At 40.0% G+C, this 23,242-nt stretch overlaps 1 protein-coding gene across 1 annotated transcript in view; it reads right to left on the bottom strand.

Moving 5' to 3' along the window:
- ST8SIA1 (ST8 alpha-N-acetyl-neuraminide alpha-2,8-sialyltransferase 1) overlaps positions 1 to 23,242 on the bottom strand; it is a 138,376-nt gene that overhangs the window by 89,113 nt on the left and 26,021 nt on the right. The window contains exon 2 of the mRNA XM_068949611.1: positions 15,309 to 15,453. Within this exon, the coding sequence (XP_068805712.1) occupies positions 15,309 to 15,453 (145 nt within the window). The remainder of the gene's footprint in view (positions 1 to 15,308; positions 15,454 to 23,242) is intronic.

Genomic DNA, 23,242 nt, shown 5'->3' with positions numbered 1-23,242 from the left:
CCTACCATTGGAACATGAAATCTTTGAAATCAAGATCTCTGTTAGGTCTCTTAGTAAATCAGGTTTGATTTTGGTCTGCCTTGTACGTTGTAAACTCCATGGAAAAGCAAGGGTAACTGAGCCATGTAAAATGTCAGCACTTGACGAATACAGCTTAAAAAAAAAAAACTATTAAGCTGGCAACACTAGTTAGGAACATGACACTATACAATCCAACTTGCTTTTCTGTGATTGAATATGCTTTGAAGGAATAACAGAAATGAAAATTTGCTTTTCTCAGTAGAGCGTGAAGATAAATCTTAGGGATATGAAAGAAGTGGCTCTGTTGAGTAAGACGGTGCCATTTTTACAAGTTTACATTTCTGTAAACATATACAAGTGACTTGCTTGCTGCCCTTTCAGATTACCCTACCATAGACAAATATTACCCCTCAATTAAAGCTGGCAAAGAAAAAAAAGTACAAAGTCATACAAAGTGCAGACCCAACAGTACTCAAAAATACGGAAAATAAAGAGGAAGGATAAGAGGGAAGTAGTTATTAACATGTATTGGACAAACCAAACCAGTGCAAAAATCAAGTTTTACAGAGGTAATGAGTAATACTGGATGGAGATCATTGGCGTATCAAACTTTAGAAGCTCGGAAAATGGAAAGAATGGCTAAAAGCCTACATTTTAAAGAATAAAAACACAAATTATCCCTTCCATACCTAATTACTCTGAATCAGCTATGCTCCTTGCAGGATCAAAATACTAGCAATGAAGCAAACAGGCAGAACCTAATTTACATTGGAGCAGAACCATCCCTAACACTTTCTAACTTTGCCTCTGCATTTTTCATCTCTAATGAAAGATGACCCTTTGAAATCACAAAGAGCAAGTGTTTGGTCTTCACCGGAATGCCTATTTACTCGGAGGCTTCACATAGCAGCAGGTTTCAGAGAAGTATTCAGCCTTACCACTGCCCAGTGGGACCACATATCAAACTTTAAAAAGAAACATCCATTACTAATTATCACTACATAGGTTTTCTCTACATCTTTCCTCATCTCTCAGATAGTCTAATCTGGAGTAATCAGATATGTCAGTTTAAAACTCCCAAAACACGGGGACTATCCAGGCATCATGATGAGAATCTGGGATAAATTAATACCTGAAGGAGACAGCATGTGAGCCCCTTTCAAAAAAACAGTTGTGGAAAATAACATTCCCACTACCACAACAAGAAAGCGGGACCCCAGTTCTGATTTAATTTCTTCCATTGGGCCACATGCCAAAGATCTTTGTACCACTTAAAAACAAAACAGAAAACAAGAGCAAACAAAATTATGGACAACCTCACTTTAATATGCCATTGTTGACCATTATGGCATATCATTACGTTCACCATCCTCACACATAGTAGACTAGGACTCCATGCTTCCAGGCAGTGTGCAAGCATGCAAAAAAGGTTGTCTTTGCCTTGCAAAATTAACAGTCTTTAGAGTAGGATCAACTCACTGAGACAGATGGAGAAGTAGAAAAGTTTGTAAAGAGTCTGAAAGACTTGCACATAGCCTGCTTGCAAGGATGTAGTGAAGCAGGAGAGTAAATGATGATACTCTCCTTATTAGCATGAGCAACAGGAAGGATGTTATCAGTTGGGATGGAAGCAAAGAACAGTGAAGATAAAAAGCTCCCTTTTATCTTGTCTGAATGTCTGTTTCAAATTTGCCTTGCCCTTTCACTCAAAGTCTTTCCTAGGGGGTAACAAGTGTTTTTCAGTCAGATTAGATTAACAAGATTAATCACTCAGCTCCTTACATAAAAACAAAGCCTAATAAAGGCCAAGAAGTAAAAAAAGCTGTTCTTTATATTTACCGGAAAGAAACCACAGAAACAAATCTGCACATCCCTGGCAGAACTGCGTTCAGCAAGAGGCTAAATCCTTGCCATGCTGAAGTCAACTGCCACGATACAACCAAGCTTCACTGTACCTGCTTTGCAACACGGTTGGTTACTAATTTCCCCATCGTGCTGCTTTTAGTGAATAACAATATGGCACCACACCTGCTTGCTTAGTCAACGCAGACTCCTGCAGCATATCAAAAAGATGAATGCAACTTCCATGTCAATCACCGCCACAGCAAACACCATGCTAGGATGAGGGGATGCCAGCCCTAGGTACTGCTCGCAGGACCGACCCCAAACTGGGGAACAGGAGCTGCAAAAAGACTGCCAAAATGAGAACCAGGAAAGCGCTGTTGGTGAGCTCAAATTGAGGTAGTCATGCCCTTCAAATGCAGGATGACTTGCCCACCTTTAACGCTGCTTAGATCCCATCCTTAAAATCATAGAGCAGAGGAGAGCTCCAGTCTCTGCTGCATTTATACGCTGGCCAGAATACCACAGAGGGTCTCTATGTCTCTTCCAGTATTTTTGTTGGTGAAGTAAGAGGAATAGTGGTTCTTCCTGTCTATCTGCTTATTGCTGAGGAAAAAGGAGTTCTATAATATTTCTTTCCCCTCCCCCCCACCATGTGAAAACCTTCCTTCTAATTTTCTCCAGAAATTTCTAGGCATAGATTTAACTGTGCAAGTACACCCTACATTGAATTCAAATGACTGCAAAATGCTTGGGGGAATTTCTATAAAGAGTATCACAGTTATATGAAGATTATTTATGTTTGGCTTTGTCATTTCTTCTTCTGGCACAATAGCGGATTACAGAATAGATCTGTGTGGCCTTTGCATTTATATTCTCCTCTCACCTAAATTTTCTCCTATTAAGCCTAACCCTGTCAATTAAATTTGCAGCACTATTCCTGGGATAACCACCTACACTGTCAATATGCCAAGCCCTGCTGCAAGGGAAAAGTAGTGAGACAAGCCAGAGGGTTTTAGATTAAGGAGGAGACTGGAGATGGCATAACACAGAGGAATGTATATTAAAGAATTAGCCTACGAATACGTTAGCTAGCCTACAACCAGAATACACTACATCTTCCCATTCTACATTCTCGTCATATTCACAGTCTTGTAAAAATTAATCAACAGAGAGAAAGGGTAGCTTTCATGCCCTGCAGGCAGGTCTAATTCAGCTTGACTCCACATATGGAGAAACAAAGAGGTAAAAGAGAATTTCCATATAATCCTCACTACGCCCCTTGGAGATGGCAGTGGCCACTGGGAATTGTTTGTCTGTCTCCAGCCAACTCAGGGGGAGAGATTGGCAGAGCTGTGGTAGTAGCACACAGCGATCTCACTCCAGAAAGGGGAAGATATCTGAGCCCCATTCCCTGTTCTGTCCTCAACGTGTTTTATCAAGGAAAAAAGATGGATGAGCATGTATGCTGGGACATTAGGTTTGCCCCATTAGCAGCAATATTCAGTAATCTTCTGGCCACAGGAATAATCAGCAGTACTAAATACAGGCTTGTCCCAGCAGAAAAGCGCCATTAGGCTCTGTCTTTCAGGGGATGTGGCCCTTATTCCCTTGATGTTTTGTACCATCTGCAAAGGTAAAGTCTGATGATATGTTCTGAGGGCACCACATAGTTAATTGTCACACATCTTCCTTCAGGGCAACCAGAAAAGCAAAAATGATCTAAGGCTTAGAAAAAATGATCTGACTGAAAGAGTTGAGGTTGTTTAGTCTAGAGAAAAAGATTGTGGGGAGATTTGATAACAGTCATATGTGGAAAAGATTAGAAAAAAATTCTTAAATTATAGGCAGGGGATGATTTGAAGTTAGACTACGGGAAATACATCCTACGTGTAAGGACACTGGAGGCTAGAACGGACTGCCTAAGCGGGCTGCGGAATTTCCATTACTGGAAGCTGCAAAAATTTCTTAGATAAATATCTGTCAGGTATAGTCCAGATATAATTGACTGCCACGAGGCAGAGGCAAAGGGGTAATGACCTCTGAATATCCCCTCCAGGCTACGATTTTATACAGGTTTTAATGTGATACCATCAGAATGAAATAACTGTGCCTGTGCATCTCTGCATAGCACTACTAAATTCCTGGGAGGATATAAGGTGTTTTTTTTGGTTAGTTAAAAAAAACAAACAAACAAAAAATTGCCCTAAAAGTCTAGCTTGGTAAAAGTCAAATTATAGAGTACTGTATGTCTGGATTATGTGCTGTGATGGAATGCATTTCTTTTGTGCAGTCTTCTGACTGCCAGGGGAACTGTGTAAAAATAGGCTCGATGTTGTTGATTTTGGTGTGGTGTCTTTCAATTGAAGGCATACAACTGAAGCACTTATTCTTTTGTAACTGGTGTTTCATTTTCAAGTACAGCAGGCACATGATGGCACTAACAAGCGTGCTCTCGATCACTGCGTGTGGTTGCTAGGCATTCCTCTGCATAAATTTGCAGCTAGCTATAGCATTTACTTAACTAGACACAACAAAATCAGTGATGGTACAATAAAGGTGAGTGAGGAGGGATCTCAGAGTGAGCTGCCTGCGTATGCACATCACAAGGATGCAGAAGTGTTAGTGTCACCATTGTCACCTTCACCCTATTGACGTTTTCTGTCTGAGGAAAGCCTCGTTACCACAGGACACAGAGAGGTTGGTCACATCCCATAAAATCATAAGTACGGAGATGCTGTAGACCAACTTCTGATATGTCAACATTAGATAGCACATTTACCCCATTGGACTGAACAACTGACTAGACACCCCATCAGCAGTGCACTCACGTGTCAGTTTAACACACCTTAGCTTAAATTGTATGAATTTAGACAGTGTCTTAAAATAAAACTGTCTGCCCACACTTTCCAAGCATAGGATGTGAGCAATTATGCAGTTCAGCTGTTCACACTCAGCCATATCACTCTCTAGGGCAGTGCTAGGGCAGTGGTAGGTGGACTTGCCAAGGCATTGTGACATTATTAAGAAAATTGACTTCCAAGGGCTGTGATCTGAACATCCTTATGTGAAACAACTAGTACTCCTCCGCACTGAGAGGGACAGGTTACTACCAAGGAAAACTCCTCTGTCCCCTTTCTAACTGGGCTCATTCTCTGGGCAAAGAGTAAAGCCAGGCCCCCATCATGTATCATTTCTGTTCTTTGCTGACTTTCAGCTTATAGGTCAAGGGCTCACTTAGGAAAGCATGCAAAAGTTTGCTGGCAATAATGTTCCTCATATGAAAACATCCTGCAAATGCCTGTGGCAGTATTCCTGGGATTCATGGAGTAGACTGAGCCTAAGCCATGGTCTTTGGCTTCAGCATTTTTCCTTGAAATCATCTGCAAAGCGAGATACACACGTACAAGTTGTTCTTCTCCACAACATACATAGACTAACAATGTCAGCTGTCATCAGCCCTAAATTCTCATGGTTTGTAGACGTGTCTAAGATAGATGCGCTGCCACAGCATCCTGCATTTGGGATTCAATTATATTACCTAAGTCCCGATCTACAAGGCTGTTAGCAGTCACACCCCAACCAATTTCAACCAGAAAGAAAAAAACTGTGCCTTCAGTTACCTTGCCTTTGCCTCACACTACAGTCTACCCCCTTTAGCCACCAACACAAAATAATTACCTCAGACTGGTATTTATTGGCCAGCAGACAAACCTGCAGCACAGATTTCTGTCAAAATCCCCTAAAGACTCTGCAGAAGCAAAAGGTCTGTTGGTCAAGAAGGAAAAAAACTGCCTGCATTCTTGATCTGACCAACAGCAGGTTAAACAGTACTTCAACTGCTCGTCCAGCATCACAGGACTTATCCACAGCATCCTGATGCAAGAAAATCACTATTATGTTTGATGATATAAGTACAAAAGGTCATTTGGAAGCCAGTGCCTGCCTCATGGGAACAATTCAGATGATCCAAGTTGTTGCAGAGGGGAAACCACAGCCCTTCCCCTCCACACCATATCAGGTTATAAGGTCTCTAAATCAACCATGCCTGGCTACATCAGTCAATTCTTGAACTGTACTGCAGCAAATTTCTCTATAAACGTAAAGCAGAGCCTATACTCCCCTCTAAGCAAGAGGAGGTGAAGGCCCTTTGGAAAGCCGCTATATAATCCTCCTATAAGATTTGCAACTGTGCTACCTCTTTCTTAACAACCTCTGTAGAAGTGTAACCTTCCCTGACTTTCTTCAAGCCTGCAGACTGCTAAACCACAGTTCCACTCGTATTTGGTAACAAAGCTGTATCAGGGAATATCTACATACTTGGAGGAGGAGAAGAGCTACATCTTTGCTGCTGGTGAAATACTTTCTGAACGTAATCTGATATCCTGCCACCCTGCAGTACAGTTTACATGAGCCACGTCCAGAAATCAAGCAGAACTGTATGAAAAATATACAGAAATATGTAATATTGCATCAAGTCCTACTCAGGCTTCTGCCAAGTGACAACTGCCAGGCATAAAAGGGAACCAAAACTAAGCCTTAAACAAACCAGTACTGACTTTATGTCTGTTTTAGAAGTATTTCACCAAAGACATTAACTACAGAATACAGCAAATTAACGTCAGGAGATACAAACACTGAACAACAAATATATTCATATATATGATAAAAATGCTACAAACTTAATAAGACAACACTTAATAAAAATCTGTAAATAATAATAAAGGCTAACAGGTGGCCAGGATAATAAGGCTTAATCCTACTCAAGTTTTAAATATTAACTTCCAAAGAAGCAAAGGTCTCATTGCACCTGTAGGTGGAAGTCTTGGTATATAAATGAGTTCACTGCCAGGAAAAAACCCTGCATCAAGAAAGAGTCTCCTTTGAGCATCTCCTCAGTTACATAAAGCTACAATGAAACAAACAACACAAACATACCTGTTCTATCTCTGGGCAGATTAGACCTAACTCTTATTAAGAGAATATTTAAAAAAATAAATAAATAAAGAGGAAGGGAGGAAGGAAAAAAGGAAAAAATCATATGCCCTATAGTTACTTCTTGCCATCAGATGTGAGAATTTCACTGCGGCTACAGCTTCTCATCTGCGACCGCTTCCTTTAATTCTTCCCCCACAACATTTCTGGCTTATCAAGTAGCAAACTTATGTCCCTGTAAAGGATCTGAACATTGACTGAAAAACCCATAAAACGCCCACGGCATTAGTATAGCCTCTCTGACCTCCTTCGCCCACGCTGCCCCCTTGCTCTTTGGGTTCGGATCAGGGGTTTCGCTCTGTACTTTACAAACCCCCCAGCACAACAAGGTCTCATCCATAATTACGACTCCTAGGTACTGTCAAAAAACGCTACACGAGGTAGAAAGCTTCAGTTGTGAGGCCCATGAGTCGAAAGGCGAACCAGAGCACACTGCCATAAGATGCTGCCTGCATTTCACCAGCTGGTACCACAGCCCTGGACACATAATACCTCAGCTATTCTGTTTGAACCATTTTCCAAATAGTACCAAATCAGTCAGAGTAGCAACACACTGTTGGCTGAACTGTCTTCTCAAAAATACTCCATGTTGCTTCTGTCTTAGGCTGGCTCCACAACAGTCCCACAGTTTCCATACATTTTAAAATATTGCTCAGTATCCCTGACAATGCATAAGTTGACCTGCATTTACTCTTCCACACCCTCACCTACCCCAAATCCCAAACACCTCTATCACGACTGGGATTCAAAACAGCTGACAAAGAAATGGCTCTGGCTTGCGGATTAGTAGGTTTAACTTTAGGCTATTTATGGTTTGAACTGAGCATAAACAGATATCGGAGGTGGGACTGATCTGTGTTTTTGTGAATGCCCCAGAATATAATGGTCTGTCTGGCAAAGGCACTGGGTTGTGCTTGGATAAACTCTTCTGTTACATAGAAAGTGACTGATACGCAGTCACTTCAGACTTGAAGCAGAAACACGGAGTTAAGGCTGCCGTTCCTCTTTCTTTGCCTTTGGGCCAAACTGACACTTTGCAAGCCAGATCTAGTTTCAGTGCCTATTTGTGTATTTGCACTAACTGAGATAAAGCCAATTTGGCATGTGCATTATTGCAGATAAACTCCAGAAATTCAGCTGTGCCAAATATAGTCTGGCTAAACAGCTTCGCTGAACACATTATTGCAAACCCAGAGAGACCAAAAAAAGTATCTGGTGATCAACAGTGACAGACAGCCACTCCTCATTCTCTTTTAATTTGCCTCAATAAAAACATGTTGCCCATCCCCTAGTATTACTCCAAACTATACATACTTCATCTCACAGTCTTTTTAGCATCAATTTGATTTTCACCATTGGGCATGTTTGCATCTTGTCTGTATGGAGTACTTTGGGACAGACTGTGGTTTTTGCTTAACTGATTGGATGTAATAGCTGATGCCCTATTCCTGCTTTGCTAACAGGCTGCACAAAATGGTCCAATTCTACAGTTCTTAACTAGTCAATATTCAGTGTGAGGGTGAGGGTTTCACTTAACTCCAGTTTTAAGCTAGATTTTGATCTCAATTATCCTGATTAACTAGAGAGATTACCCAGTAACTGGAGAAGGAAGACTCATGCTTCAAAAAGATCAGAATTTGTCAGGTCTCTACAGTTACTATATCATACCAGTTTAGGAATGGAATTATACTGCTTGAGCTGAAAAGGGACAGGATGAAGCAATCCAGAAGTTCTCTTATTAATTATAGTCCTAAAACGTGGATGTCACTTCACAGCATAGAACTACCTCTTCTCATTTTAACATACAATATGATTTTCATGTTTGCAACAATACATGTTTATTACAGTTTCATTTTAAGTAAGTATATGTAGCCCCAACCAAGAACATAGTTTTGCATTACACTGTGCTCAAGAGAGAAAAAACAAAAAAAAAAAAAAAAAAAAGAGGGATGGAGGAAGAATTCAAGACAGCACCAGTAATTCCTCCAAATACTAACTAAATATAACTCCCAAATACTGCCTAAATACAGCTCAAAAGAAGTCCCTAAAACATAATTTAGATACTGAAATTAATGGGAGTAAATATAATAGTTGCTCAGTAAATGTTAGGTCTGTACCTCATGCCCCTACCCAGGAGATCAAGAAAAAAAATCAGGACAGAAAATACTCAGCCAATGTTCTAATATATTTCTCCAAATAGCAATTAATTAGAGTTTTTTTACTCTGAACAGAGCACTTCAACATGTTAGATTGCTAGCAAAAACTAAAAGAAGAAACTGCCAAACACTTCCACCAAAGTCAACACCAAAGTTAATAATTTCATATCTCCTGGAAGCACTGCAGTCTATCAAAACCTAACCCCTTCCCTTCAGGTGGTTTCCCATTTTATACACAATTTTAGGGTCAACTCTGTCACCTGGGTCTAAAATCAATCAGAATAACACATAGGGTTTGCCCTTAGTATGCTAAATTCTCCTCTTAATGCAGTTTGCATTTCTTGCACAGATCTAATTTAATATATTCAGTCATGTTTCTGCATAGCAACTACATTCCTGTCTAACAATTTCACATATTTGCTGCTCTTAGCCCTTGCTTTTTACTTAAATTGAACATTTTCCTCCTCATGCTAAATATGTTTTTTCCTGTGATCCTACAATCTCATAAAAAGGGAAAAAGCCCACATATTTTACATCAAATTCCCTTTCAAAATCTGCATTTTCTGAAATAATTACAAAATATTTTACTAATTGCAGGCTATAACTGTAGGACCATGGAACTTGCTTTGCCACAGCACTCCATCGACAATCAAGTCCAGCATCACAAAAGGATGTAACAAAAATCTCTGGCCAAATGAGGAATATTGAAAGCAACCAAGAGAAATTAAACATGCTCCCACATTGTAATAGGTATCCTGGATTAAAAACTGATGTTGCCTATTAACATATCTTATTGCACAAGTTGTATTTAAAATCATAAAATGTTATATAACACAGCATTCATCCTGATAAACTAGAAAATGTCTCCATATTGCACTTACAAGTAAAGCAATAACATTTTCCTTGCCTTTATTTTAAAGGCAAGGATCTAAACCTTAATGCCACCTTGAATAAACTCTAATTGACAATTTGACAAATCCTGATCTTCTGATCATGATGCGTCCAGAAACAACTGCCAACTTTCCCAAACTTATTTGTAGTTTGAAGCCGTTTCCTTTATATTTCTCACAGAACATTTGCAATAAGATGATTACTCACAGGAAACTCATTGCAAGTAGACATTTTTCCATCTGATGACATTATTCAGGGTGGAATTTTTGAAGAGATTTGGGGAAGCAGGTGGGGAATCATATTTTAGTAATTCAAAATAATTTACCTGTACCTTAATGTGTCTAATTAGTTCAGGTGAAACACAATAAAGCTAGAAAAGGTTTAAATGGCTGACTTTATTTTGTCAAACTAATTAGAAAGTTCCAGTTTAAAACTTGAATTTTTTTTTTTGAAATGTATTCTCTCTCCATGACAAAAATATTTTTCCACAGTGGTTTTTTGGAGGGGGGAGAAGAGCTTGGAAATTCACGTTGGTTCTGCTCAAAATCTTGCTTTCAGCTTTTTCCAACAAGTAAAAAAAACAATTTGGTTAAACAGGTCAATAGTATGGTGAGTTTGTTGCCTGACAGTAAAGTCTAAAGTTTGGTTTGCAAACTTTGGAGGAAGAAAAAGATGGGAAGGAGTGCAAAATTTTGGAAAATGTTTGAGAGCAGGATATTTTTTATTCTCTACCGTAAAAACAGATGACTTTTAGTTCACTTTTCTCTCACATGATTTTGAGTTACATCCCGACTTCTCTTACGGTCACATCACGTTTACTCATAGCATCTAAAAATTCCTGTGAGAATATACAGGAGCCTGCTTCTTCCATTTTAGTCAGAAAGGGTGGCAAATGCTAGTCATGCCCTCTGTCATGCCTCAACACCTCTTAACAGGACCACAGCTATGAGGCTGAACGTCTAGGCTCAACAGTTAGAAGTGTGTATCCGTATGTCTTGCGGGATAGACTCCTGAACACTTACCAACATGCAGATCCATTTTCAGTAAAGGTTTGGCCCACAATAGAGGAGAAAAACGTTTACAGGTCAACTAGGGCCTTCAGTGTCCAACCTGAGCCATCACAGTCTGGTTATTCAGAGGTTTGCCCACCCATCCCCCTCAATTCAGCTACAGCAGAGTGATCTGCATCTCCGAGCTCTAGACCCTCAGTGTCGTCAGGCACGTAGTCAAAATTATTGGCTAACACTGAAACTTCAGGCTTACATATAAAGCTGGAGATAGCTGGTAATGCACACAGTAAAGAATAACCTGCTATTGTTAATATTAAATCTAGACCTACAGCTATATGCAAACGTAACACTTTGCCTCCTAAGAGTGGAAAACAATGCTGCAGATTGCAGTAGGTAACACAACAAAGCTGCTGTCAGGAAAAGTTCGATTTTAATAGCAATCACACTACATTATCCAATAGCTCCAGGCAACGCCACCATTGTACATTTAGGAGATGAGGTGTAGATGGGATCTCCGTCCTCACCGCACGGAGGGCGGCACAATCCCATGAAGGAAACATCACTGAGGAGCCATCAGCAATTTCTTTCCAGGAGGGGAAAGATTTTACATTCTGTGTAATATTTCACTTCCATTTCAAAATATTTAATTCTAGAAATCAATAACAAAAATGAGCTAGATAGAGGGGGGAAGAGTAGGAGGAGGCACATCTGATAACCGGAATTGTAGGTTCCCAGAAATTTTTGCAACTTTAATTTTATTCCCATAAACTGAAGTGGAAGTCAGAATGCTGCAATTTCTCAGAGTGATTTTTTTTTCCTTCTTTTAACATATTTTTCCTCTGGTCTATCAAAAACTTAAAACTAAAAAGAAGTAGTAATACAATCAAACAACATTTTAGAAAAAAAAAACACCAATAGAGTGGATAAAAAAAATCAATTGAAATATTACATTACAAAAATGGTGAAACAAAATGTCATAACACCATCAAAATCTTTTAATCTTTTCACGTCAAAGAAAATCTGAAAAACAAAGAATTGAGACAAAAAATTTGTATTTTTAGGAAATAGCATTTTTCATTGGAAAAGCTCTTCATTAGAAAATGTTAGATCAGGTGTTAACGACTTTATACAAATTATTCAGAATAAAAATATTCTATTTTGCATTTTTCACATTCAATAAGTCACTTTTTACACATTAAGGCCTGAGATTCTTATACTATTTCAACATAAGTCTCCACTGATGCATTGCAAGCTTAGTCCTGTCCATAAAATATAGCAAGTTTCCCATTTAGTTCTGAGTTACTTTATGCTATAAGTTAGTAGCTGGTTCAGGGCTGAGAAGAGAAACCTTCCACAGGCACAAAATGGCTTAAGCCTAGCAGACTGATGTGGATGGAGGCTTTTTTTTTTTTTTTTTTTTTTAATCCTAGAGGAAATATTTTTTCGATTATATCAACATAACTGCGGCCCTTTACATTCCTGTTACATCCCCTGGGTATTTCAGAGTATAACCCATACTTTCTAAGTGGTTTTAAGCTTCTAAATACTTTAGAAAGGAATATTCATCTTCACAAAAATTGCTTGCCAGTAGCTACTAAACTAATCGACGCTGTTCTTCAAAGCTGAGGCCTGAAAAAGTTAGTTTAGTACTTTTCTAGAAACAAAGAGAGAGCTAGAAAAATACTTCATTTAAGAATTCACTACCAGTAAATCTTCCTAAGCTTTTAAGCCTAACCGGGTTTCATCTGGTAGAGGTTTACGCAATCTCTTTGGGCAAAATACACGCGAATAACAAAGCAAGCTACAGAAAGTGGCACTAACCAAAAAAAAAAAAAAAAAAAAAGGAGGAGGGGGAGGAGTAGCACTGAGCAGCACTTGCCAGCTATGAAGCAGCCATCAATTCGTAGGATCGTATTTCTGGAGCTGGTCTTGGAGTTGCTTTTTAAAACTGTTTTAGAGTTGGGACACCATAAAAATTCTGCCTTCTCCCCCCACCCCCCCAACACAACATCTAACCATCCCCTCGGCAGCTTGCTTGGCAAGCCTAAGAAGACCCAGAGACCCTGAAAGTCCCAGCTCCTTAGCTCACGTTGTTCCTCCGTATTTTGTCTTTCCAGGGCTTCCCAGGTCCCTCTCTCTCACTCCTGCCAACTGATAAACTTTGGGAACAGGCCTGGGAGCCGGGAAGCCGCTGGAGCTCCCGGGATCATGACTTCTCTCTAACCAGCACTTACCTTGCTGAAGAAGCCCATCCAGTACTCTGCACTTTTCTGTGAAAAGATGTACATCTGTGAAAAGATGTACAGACACTGCTGTGGCTGGGCAGAGTGCTAGATTTTAGTCCAAACAAATTCAAATCTGAGCCTTTCCAAATCGAGATGGATTTTCAAATCCATGACAAAAGAATGACCTCTCTGTACCAGCCCAGGTAGGGCTTTTTTTTTTTTTTTTTTTTTTTTAATGTTAAAAAAGGTATGCATATTTTCGGTGGTTGCTGCCAGTATCTTTGAGTGGCACAAAGTTTACATTTCTACCAAGGAGTTCAGTTATCTCCAGTAAACAAAGAAATACTGTAGCAACAAATCATAAGACGCATATCATAAAAAAGATTTACAGCTGCTACTCTGTGGCACACTATAACCTTTCTATCAGTCTCAGAGGTAGAGACAGAAATTCACTCCAGCAGGGCAGGCCAGCTCATTCCAGCTGGAAGGCAGGACAGGAAAAGCACCCTCCACAGACATCCAGCATGTACTTGTTTATTTAGCTTGCAGAGAGCTGTGGACTACATCTGAGGAAAGCTGAGTGCAGGGGAGGCACAGACCCAGCAACTGCTTCCTTGTAACAGGGACAGCTGAGTGGAAAGGCAGCAGATCTGTAGCCTAAACCAGATATAGCTGTCACACTGCTTCTCCGGAGGACGTGTTGACACAGAAAACAGCTGATCCAGCTTCCTTTTCCCCGTACCTCAGTTTCCCCTCACTCTTTCTCCACTAAAAGAAACCAATTCAAAGATCGGCAAGTCATAACTCTATTGTTGAGATCGGGAAACTCCCTAAAACTTTCTAACATCTTATTTGCGTGACAAGTTTAACAAATAAAAACTCCGCTGCGTGTATAACAAATAGCAACAACTGAGTAGCCTGGTATGAATGGCTCAACAGCAACCATGAGGCTTAAAAAGAATTTGTACCTTTCATTTAGGAAACTAAAGTAACATGTAAATCAATCATCTCCAGATGTTTGGCTTCCTTTTAATCTATAGCAACATAAAACATATCTGATTCCACGTACAAAAGTCAATATAATAAACTGATCAACTAACATCAGTTCCTATAGTAATTAAAATACAAGAAGCCTAGATCAGTATTACAAATTCCTAGCACTCAGTAAGCCTACCCTTATCCCAAAACACCGTTCCTGAACAACAACAAACCACTTCTAACATTCAAAGCACAACAAGGATTGACTAAGTCATGTTATTGGCTTCTGTTATTGGGCTTACACTGCCTGCCATGAGTAAACTTCATTAACGTGAAAGTAACTTGGATACCTTTGTACAAACTGCCATCGCCCCTTAGCTAAACAGATTGAAACTGAAGTAACTCTAGATGAGAATTTGAAGGGGACAAGGAGTTACTCCAGATAATTCGCATCAGGACAGCTGAGGTAAAATTCGAGTTCTCTAGCCACCTTCCCCTTTTAATGTAAGCCGGCCAAATCCTACTGACATCGAGGGAATCGATCAGTTTGAACTTGGATCTAAATACAGGCCAAAAGCTGCCATTTTGAAGAATTTTTTTAAAAAAAGACAAGACAGATGCCAGTACCGGCAGGTCTCTAAGTGTTATGCGAGGAAAGCAAGTTTTCCTCAAGATTCACCTCTGAGTCCTGAAGCACTGCCAGCTCGCATAGTGTCATCACACCCCTTGCCAGATTTGATGTTTTATTTAAAGTGGCAACTTCACAGGACATATGATTATGTAAGATTTACAGTCCCTGCTTAACTAAGGGAAGTTTCGTGCTGTCAGAGTTTGGAAACCTAAATTTGTGAGCATAATCAGTGACTAAAATACAGAAATCAACTTTTAAGAATAATGATAAAGCCTGGCTATTTTAAAAATCAAGAAGGGCAGCCCAATCTCATCACCTTCTTATATCTGAAAAAACCCATACTGGAAAGCGACAAGAGAAATATTAATAAACAGGTCACTATTTCATGATTTTCAAAAGGCAGAATTAAAAAAGCAGAAGAGAGCATTTTGTACCAAGAAATGAAGATGCACCGTTTCTTGACACAAGTGGTTAGCCAATTTACATTCCTTTGTACCATGTTACCATTTAGTTTACTAATACAGTAATAAATTAAAATGATAAGAATAAAGTTACTAACCTGTGGGAAAAGAGAGTAAGTTGCATTGTCAATAGTGAAAGAATATAAAAATTCCCCATCGAACCAGAGATTCTTTCCCATGGGGGAGTTTTGCTTTGTCATGGCAAAGAGCTGACCAGGGTCACAACATTCTTCCAGTAGTTTCCTAATAAAGGCAACAAAAAGAGAGAGAGAGATGTATGAATTAGAGTTTTGCCACGTCATCTCTAAAGACTATCCTTAACTGATGGTCCAGGCACCTGAGATTCTGGCTTAAGAAAGCCAATCATTGTCCCAGCTACCTGATGAACAATAACTGATTCTACATTGCACATCAGAACAATAAGTACTCATGGAGAATTCAGAAAATAAGAATATTTAGAAATTCATATTCTAATTTGGTAATCTTTTTTCCTTTTTTTTTTTTAAACTTATACAAGAGCCAGAAGTCCTGTTTTTATTCTAGAAAGTCTTAGAAATAGCCAGTAGAAAAATTTAAGCCATCCGTTCACTTTTGAGTGGCATAAAATGAGAATAAGATTTATTCAAAGAAAGTCCATCCTCTTGAACCAATTTTAATTAATAAAAATCACCAGACTCCAACATATACAGAAATCAGAGAAGCACCTTTGAGAATCAGAGCCGAAGCACAAGAAAACTTATTCATAAAGAGCAGTTATGTAAGTTTAGTATGGAAACATTTGGCATTCCTCTCCAGTTACTAAATATGCTTGTGCTACTATCACAGCAGTATTAGAGCCTGCTTTCTAAGTGAAGTCCAACTTGAGTCATCGCAGTTTGCTATATATATTCTGTGGATATTACACTTCTTGTTTCCCCACTGAAACTGCATATCCTCTTATGCATTCACTTCCTCAAAATAGTTATTACTGAGCTTGACTAGAAATCTGAGAGCTGGCTAGGTGGTTGAAGGTTGTACTGAGCAAAAATTCTATACTATAGCAAGCTCAGCAATTAATGTCCTAAAACCAGAATGATGAAAAAGCTCTAGATATCTGCAAAGTAGGAATATAGCATCTTTCTAAAGCTAGTAAGGGAGAATCTCTCTAATGGAGGAGCGTTCTTCATATAAGTTTTTATGTATAATAGATATATGTAAAATCTACGTTATAAAATGTCATTGCAGCACAGTAATAAATTTATATAATAATAAATATTAATATATTATTTCTTTTAAAGGGACTCCTAAACTGACTGACCTCATTTCCACTGGCTGCAGAAGAATTGACGGTGGTAGGAAGAAGAAAAATACCAGTCATTAGAGATTGCTTAAATGTCTGGTATAACTCTTCTCCCTTACTAAAGGGGAGAATCTATTTAAAAGCAAGAAATCATTCACAAAAATGTTTATTTGTTTTCACACAAAAGATTCACAACTACTTTTCTTCTATAAAAATGAATACTAAAAAGATTAATGTTTTCCCCATCAAAAATTTTATTTTCCATAAATTCACAGCTTTCTGTTGCTGTGTGAATACTATTTTCCATATATATTTCAGCTGAAAATTGATCAGGACATTAAAGTGGATTTGTTTTAATCTCTGCAAAAAAAGGAAACAACTTGAAAACGTTGCATGACAAACAAAAAACATCTGGGACAAAACTGTTTGTGGAGCTGTTTATCCTCAAATTGCTATTTGTAGAGGTGTTTTGACTCCCTTCTGACCAGAACACAGTAATGTGTTACCAGAGAGGCAATTTCCGTTCTTGGACACGCCATGGGTCAACCTACATCCACCACAGAAAGGCTTCACAATATCCTTCCACTGAAGCCCAGATAAAGCCTTCATCACAGCACTGTGAAGGTTAAACTAAAGGTCATTTGAAATCTCTCCCCAAATTACCTTTGCAAAACACGCCAAGACAGATATAGAATAGACTATTGCTCCAGATAAAAGACAGATGAGCAAAGACTTCTCTGGTTTTCCACAAACTCCGGTTTGCAGCCTTTGGAAAGCTATTTAACCCCCTTGTCAACTGGAGGGGGGAAAAAAACCCACACAACTCAGTTTTGCCTCACTTTCCCCTCCTTTTCTTTGTATTTTCTATCCCACTGCAACTTTTTCAAGAGAGTGAGCATAAGACAATCCAAGAGCAGCTGAAGTCTCTAAGAACAACTATATGACAAAATTAAAACTTCAAAGTGAAAGCCTGTAACTCATTCCTTCACTGGAAGTCTGGTCTGAGCAGGAGGCACAAAAATAACAGATAACTCACTGAAGAACACACAGGGAATACCTTACATTAACAAACCTTTCCTTATCCAGGGTAAACTGATGAGCTAAGGAAAAGCTCTTTGTACGATTTTTTCCCCCATCAGCTGACTAGGAATATATACCTACTATTTACTCTCCTCAAAAATGCATTCTTCCAGTTTTCATCGAGTCCTTCATTAATAAACCTATTATGAAAAGCAGTAGGCGTCTCCTAGAAGGTCCAAAGATATGCAGGTCACTAGTGCAAGCACTATGAATCCATATATATATTAGCACAAAGATCTTGCGCACTCACATGTGCTTTTTATGCAGGATCACACACTCTGAATTGTTTTGCAGCCCTTGATTACAATGTAAGATTAACATATCATACCAGAATTTACAGAACTGCAGCAGCTTTTAGCCAAGAATTTCCACTGTTTCCAAGCATTTGTTCACTCGCAGGACAAAATTTTGAGTCAAAAGTACATTATTTATCTCCAATTCAGTGGAGACCTGTGAGAGGAATTGAATTACCTGAATATTGGTGTTTCAAAGGTACTTGGGGCTCTTAGCTCTGAGAGCTCTTAAGAGACAAACCCTGCGTGTGAGAGAAGCAGGAGCACAGTTACTCTGAGAATCTCACTTCAGGCCTCTATGATTTCAGCCTGAACTGGGGCACCAGGCAAGGCACCAACACTTAAGTGGCTCTTGCACATAAACTTAAGCAGCAACCTGTGCATGAGGCATGAGCTGAACAGCAATTTTGCGATGTTAGCCATATCTCCACTTTGTTGAGGTTATATCAGCAGTTGTACATCAAAAGAAGCAGAGTGAAACTGTTGGTGCTGAGGACCCTACATCCACATAATATGTAATTTCATACACAAAGTCAGTGGAAGACTCGGATGAAAATCCCAAACTCCCTATTCCTGATCTTAAAACAAAAAAACTTTTCACTTTCGTTTTAATTTTCAGCCAGCTATGCTTAAATTTACTCTGGTTTGACTCCAGTCCCAGCCGGTAATGGCTCAGTAACTAGTTCAAGATGGGTTCAGACCGGCAAATATAACATCTAAAATCAGAAATGGGTACTTCTCCAGCATGGACTGTCACCCAGGAGGTTACAGCCCTTTAGCTGTGGCTTCTCCACAGCTGGAGCAGCCCCTGCATCCCCAGCACAACACTGCAGCTTCTCATCAGCTCCCCGCGGCAGGCCGAAGGGGCAATGCTGTGCTGCGGGAGGCATGCAAGCACCGCGCCACCGAATAGCAGCTCAGTTCTGCTCTCCAGCTCTTCCTTTCTCTTTTAAATCCGTGCAAGAGGGATGCACGGCAGTAAGGAAAACCCCAGGTTGCTGAGGCACTGCTTGTGAGGGAGCAACAAGAGCAGGGCTGCCCCACAAGGGAGCACTGAAGCTTAGCTCGGGCTCCTGGAGCAAGGGACAGAGGGTGTGGGTGTGCGAGTGCGGGTGTGAAGGGGAATCCCATTCCAGGTGAGGCTGGTCAGGGCTGTTAAGGCTACAGTTGTCCTCAGGGCCCTGACATTGCAACACTCCCTTTTCTGTCCTGAGAGAACAGCCATTTTGCAACAAATCCCTTCCCACTAGCTGAACTTGGAGCCGAGCACTGCAGAGCACTGCATCAGTGCAAAAGTGAAGGCTTGGCTGCACACGCTGAAGAGGGAAAGACGCTACAGTACAACGCTCTCAGTAGGTCCCAGCAAGTGCCAACCGTCCCTATGCTGAGCAGGAGCACCAGCACGTCATTCAACCATTGTTCCAAAATAGTAACAAGAAACTTGAATTATTACTATTATTACTATTCCATTACAGTTTGGCTTTAATGGTAGCATTAAAGTAATGACTGAGGTTCAGGTTCTAGTTTGAGATAAAAACGACTATTTAAACCAATTGTTTCAGTCAGATTCTGGCCAGCTCCCAGGATTTAACTGCTCTTGCGCTGCCTATATTCAGTGATTACAGAGTGGAGCCACGTGTTGACAGCACAAGACTGAAGGACCTGGGCTGACAAAACCTCCTTTTGTTCACATTTCAGTTCACATTCACCTCAACTTCCCATGTTTTGCTTTGGGATCAAATAAGTCTGAACACTCAAAGAAAAATGAATCTGCCTTTCAAGTTTCAACTGGCATTTAGCCAACACCATTACTCCTAGCCACATAGCCATGGATTTGTAGCCCTACTGAATCGCAAAGTACGGGTGGTCTTTTGGGTTCAGTAGGGAAGGTCTGGACAGCTCTGTTGGAGTGGAACTCCTTAACTGCTTCTATCTACTTATCACACGGTACAGGCAAGAGGCTATACCGATAGCCTCTCAGACTCCTGAAATAAAGCCACACCTACTTCCCAGCACAGGCACACGTAAGGGACCCTGTGCTAATGCCCCTATGAGAATTACTTAGGGATTAGTAGCAGTAGGGGGTGTGAAACTGAACTGGTCTGACCACCTCCAACACCCCAAATTGCAAAATCTAATCCTGAAATGCTCTTAACTCGTCCTCAGAGTAGCATGTCCCTAAGACAACATGTTGCAAGAATTTTTGGTGGCAGAAGAGAAACCACAATCACTGACAAACGGTTAAAATTTTTCCTGTTACCAACTTGCGCACAACAGTTCAGAATTTGAATTTGTCTCCGTTCAGTTTCTGGCAAAAAAACATTTTTTTTAAAAAAAAAGATCCCCCTCTTCTAAAAATTCACTCCCACCCATCCTTCTGACGAGTGGGAAAAGCTAGAGTTTCACAAATCTCTTGCTTAGAACAAAGTTTTTCACTCCTTTCATCATTCTTGTGGCTGTTCTCTTTTCTTCAAAATCCCCCTCTACATATTCCAAGCCTAGAAAGAGTATTTCTAGCATAGTCACCCCCTGCCAACTACAGGGACAAAATGACCTCTCTGTTATTACCCATGTGTCCCACGTCTGAGGCCAAAGCACACTGGATTGATTTACTGTTTAGCACTCTTTTTCATTGCCAATGCTTCTCTGGATGGGGGCATTCATCTGTAACTGCAATCTGAACTCTGGTTTGCTGAATGTGAGATTTCACATTTGGCTTTACTGAAACTTAGCAAGCTTAGGAAGGCACCCAGACTGCTCTGTATCACGCGCCTGTCTCCTGGATCAATTTCTGCTCTGCTCTTTTTCTCAGCTGCAGAATTTATCAACAATATTTTGATGTTCTCTTCCAGGTCACCGATTAAAAGAAAAGTGAAGGGTGAAGAATTGATCTGTGCAAGTTCACATCTGGACAAAACCTAGACTCATCCATTCAATGATGATCACCAACCAAGAACATTCAAAAAAAAAAATCTAGCCCGGTATCCTATTTCTAACAGTGGCTTATGCTTACAGATAAAAACAGTCCTCTCATATAGCCACGTAATGTCTGGCAAGCAGTGCTTTATGGACTTCTTGAACTACCAATTGTATGTGGCCCATGGTAGTGGAACTACTCTCTGCCTCTATTTCTTCTTAGGATTCGTTTATACTTTTGGCCATTCTTTGTTCTAAGCAGGCAGCCTTTGAATTTTATGACTCTAGGGAAGGCTACAGAAACCATTCGGTAAGGGTAAAACAGCACAGCACCACTGGAACTAGTGCAGTTGCATCAATTTATAGCTGCTTCTCCAGTTTGCACGTGGTCTCTGAATATATTGTAAAGTATCATTACTTGGGTTTGGTCTCGCACATTGTATTTTCCTTTCCTCAACAGCTGAAAGTAATACTTATAACTCGGGGTTAGCTTGAATAAGACACTGAGGCTTTGAAATTCTCACGGGGTGTAAAGCATCTTAGTATTCACAGGGTTCAAAGCGCGCTAGCCTGCATCTTAGGTAGGGCAGAAAACACAGTACGAGGAAACTTAACGTTCTTCTCTTATAGGGGTAGCTATCAGACACCATCAGATCCTTGCTTCAAATACTGAACTGACCCTGTGCCAAAGCTGTAGTAAGAACGTAAGTAACAGCTACGAACCAGGGAGACGGAGGGAAGAGTCTGTAGCCTTTCAAGCACCACCAGATGCTAACAGATACACTGAGCGACCTCCAAGTGACACAACACAGAGCCACACAGTCTTTCTCCTTCACATTAACAACAAAACCAGCTCCAGCCCTGTCAAGTATTTTGGCACCACTGCTCTCTATAGCACAGTCCCACCTGAGATGAAATTTAAAACTATTAGCACAACTATTCAGAAAAATGATCTTAAAATTACCTTTCTAAGCACATTATGGACAAGCACCAAAGGAAAATGAGAACAGCCAAAGCAAATGCTCTTTATATTCACAAAAACATACAGAACTGTTTTTTTGGGAAAGTAATATGAGTTTAAGTTCTTACTAATATCAAGATATTTCCAAAAACAACCTCTAGAGGTACAGGACATATAAATCAAGAATATATCGCTCTGCACAAGTTTATTCCCCAAAATCCCATAGTTACCTAAGCTTGAAGAATAGGTCTAAATGCAATGAAAAAGAAATATGAAAGAGCAGACAACACAGAGCAGAATAGAGCGATAACCTGATTCACTGCCCAGCCAAGCTTTCTGCAATATAAGATCTTATGAAAACTAAAGACATTGCTGTTTTTCTTCCCACATTTATTATCTTTTTATGAAGCTTTCAGACAACTCCAATGCTCCCTTTAGCTATTCCTGGTACCTGGATTTTAAGAGGTTCATGTAACATTTCTCCCGTCCTCTCCAAGAGAAGAAACATATCAAGACAATAAACTGGTCACAGTCAGAAGTAAACCAGGTACTGAACTGCCTGCAGGTACAACCTGCGTGAGAAGAAAGAGGTTGCAGAGACCATAAACACTTCTCAGAATATGAACAATACATGGAAACCACATTCATTAGCTTAAAAATACAGCTGTATTATATGACTTTTTAAAGCGAGAAACATAACAAACTTATAACCAAATATTTGGATAATTTGCTGAAAATTGCCAAATTAATAGTGCTGGAAGAAAATGAAGAAATTAAACATTTCCATCTTTTCTCCATGGTCAGTACCCTGTCCTTTACAACTTTCCTTCAGTTTTTTTTTTTTTGTTAACACCCAAAAGGAAAAAAAAAGATTTTGTTCAACCTGAGAAAATCATATCTCTGGGTTTGATATTCCTTTAAAAATATAAATCGAATAAAACACTTGGTGCCACCAACAGTGTGAGCCAGTTGTTCCTGGGCAGAGGCTCACAGCAAGAGAGACAACCTTGCACGATGCTGGAATTCCCTGGCATCACACCAAATCGTTCCTTTGCCTTACAAGTATCACCATCAGCCCCTAAATATGACAATTGGGCTGAAGGGCCCATCCGAGGAAAGACATAGGGTCCATCTCACTTCATTTACAGTATTTGCAAAGTAAACACCACTATCCAAGTCACTCTGGGGGCTTCTTCATATCCAGCAGAGATGAACAGCTTCCTTTCGGGTGTGATTCATCTCAAACTAAATAGACATTTATTTCCTCTCCAGTGACTATAGAGTGACTAGCTTAGATGGAGACGTCTACGTTTGGCAGACAAATTCCACCCTGCAAAGCCAGGCCTGCTGCTCCAGGCCCTGGGAAGCCCATCAAGGCTTCTGCCGTGAAGGCAAGCTGCGAGGGAGGGACCATAACTCCTTTCCCCCCAGAGCACTTCACACAAGAATTTCCTATTTGCAAGCAGCCTCATATGATGGTCTTCCAGCTCAGCTCCTACAGCT

Source organism: Struthio camelus, chromosome 1, assembly GCF_040807025.1.
Source record: "Struthio camelus isolate bStrCam1 chromosome 1, bStrCam1.hap1, whole genome shotgun sequence".
Taxonomy (NCBI): Eukaryota; Metazoa; Chordata; class Aves; order Struthioniformes; family Struthionidae; genus Struthio; species Struthio camelus.
This window is presented reverse-complemented; position numbering and strand designations above follow the sequence as displayed.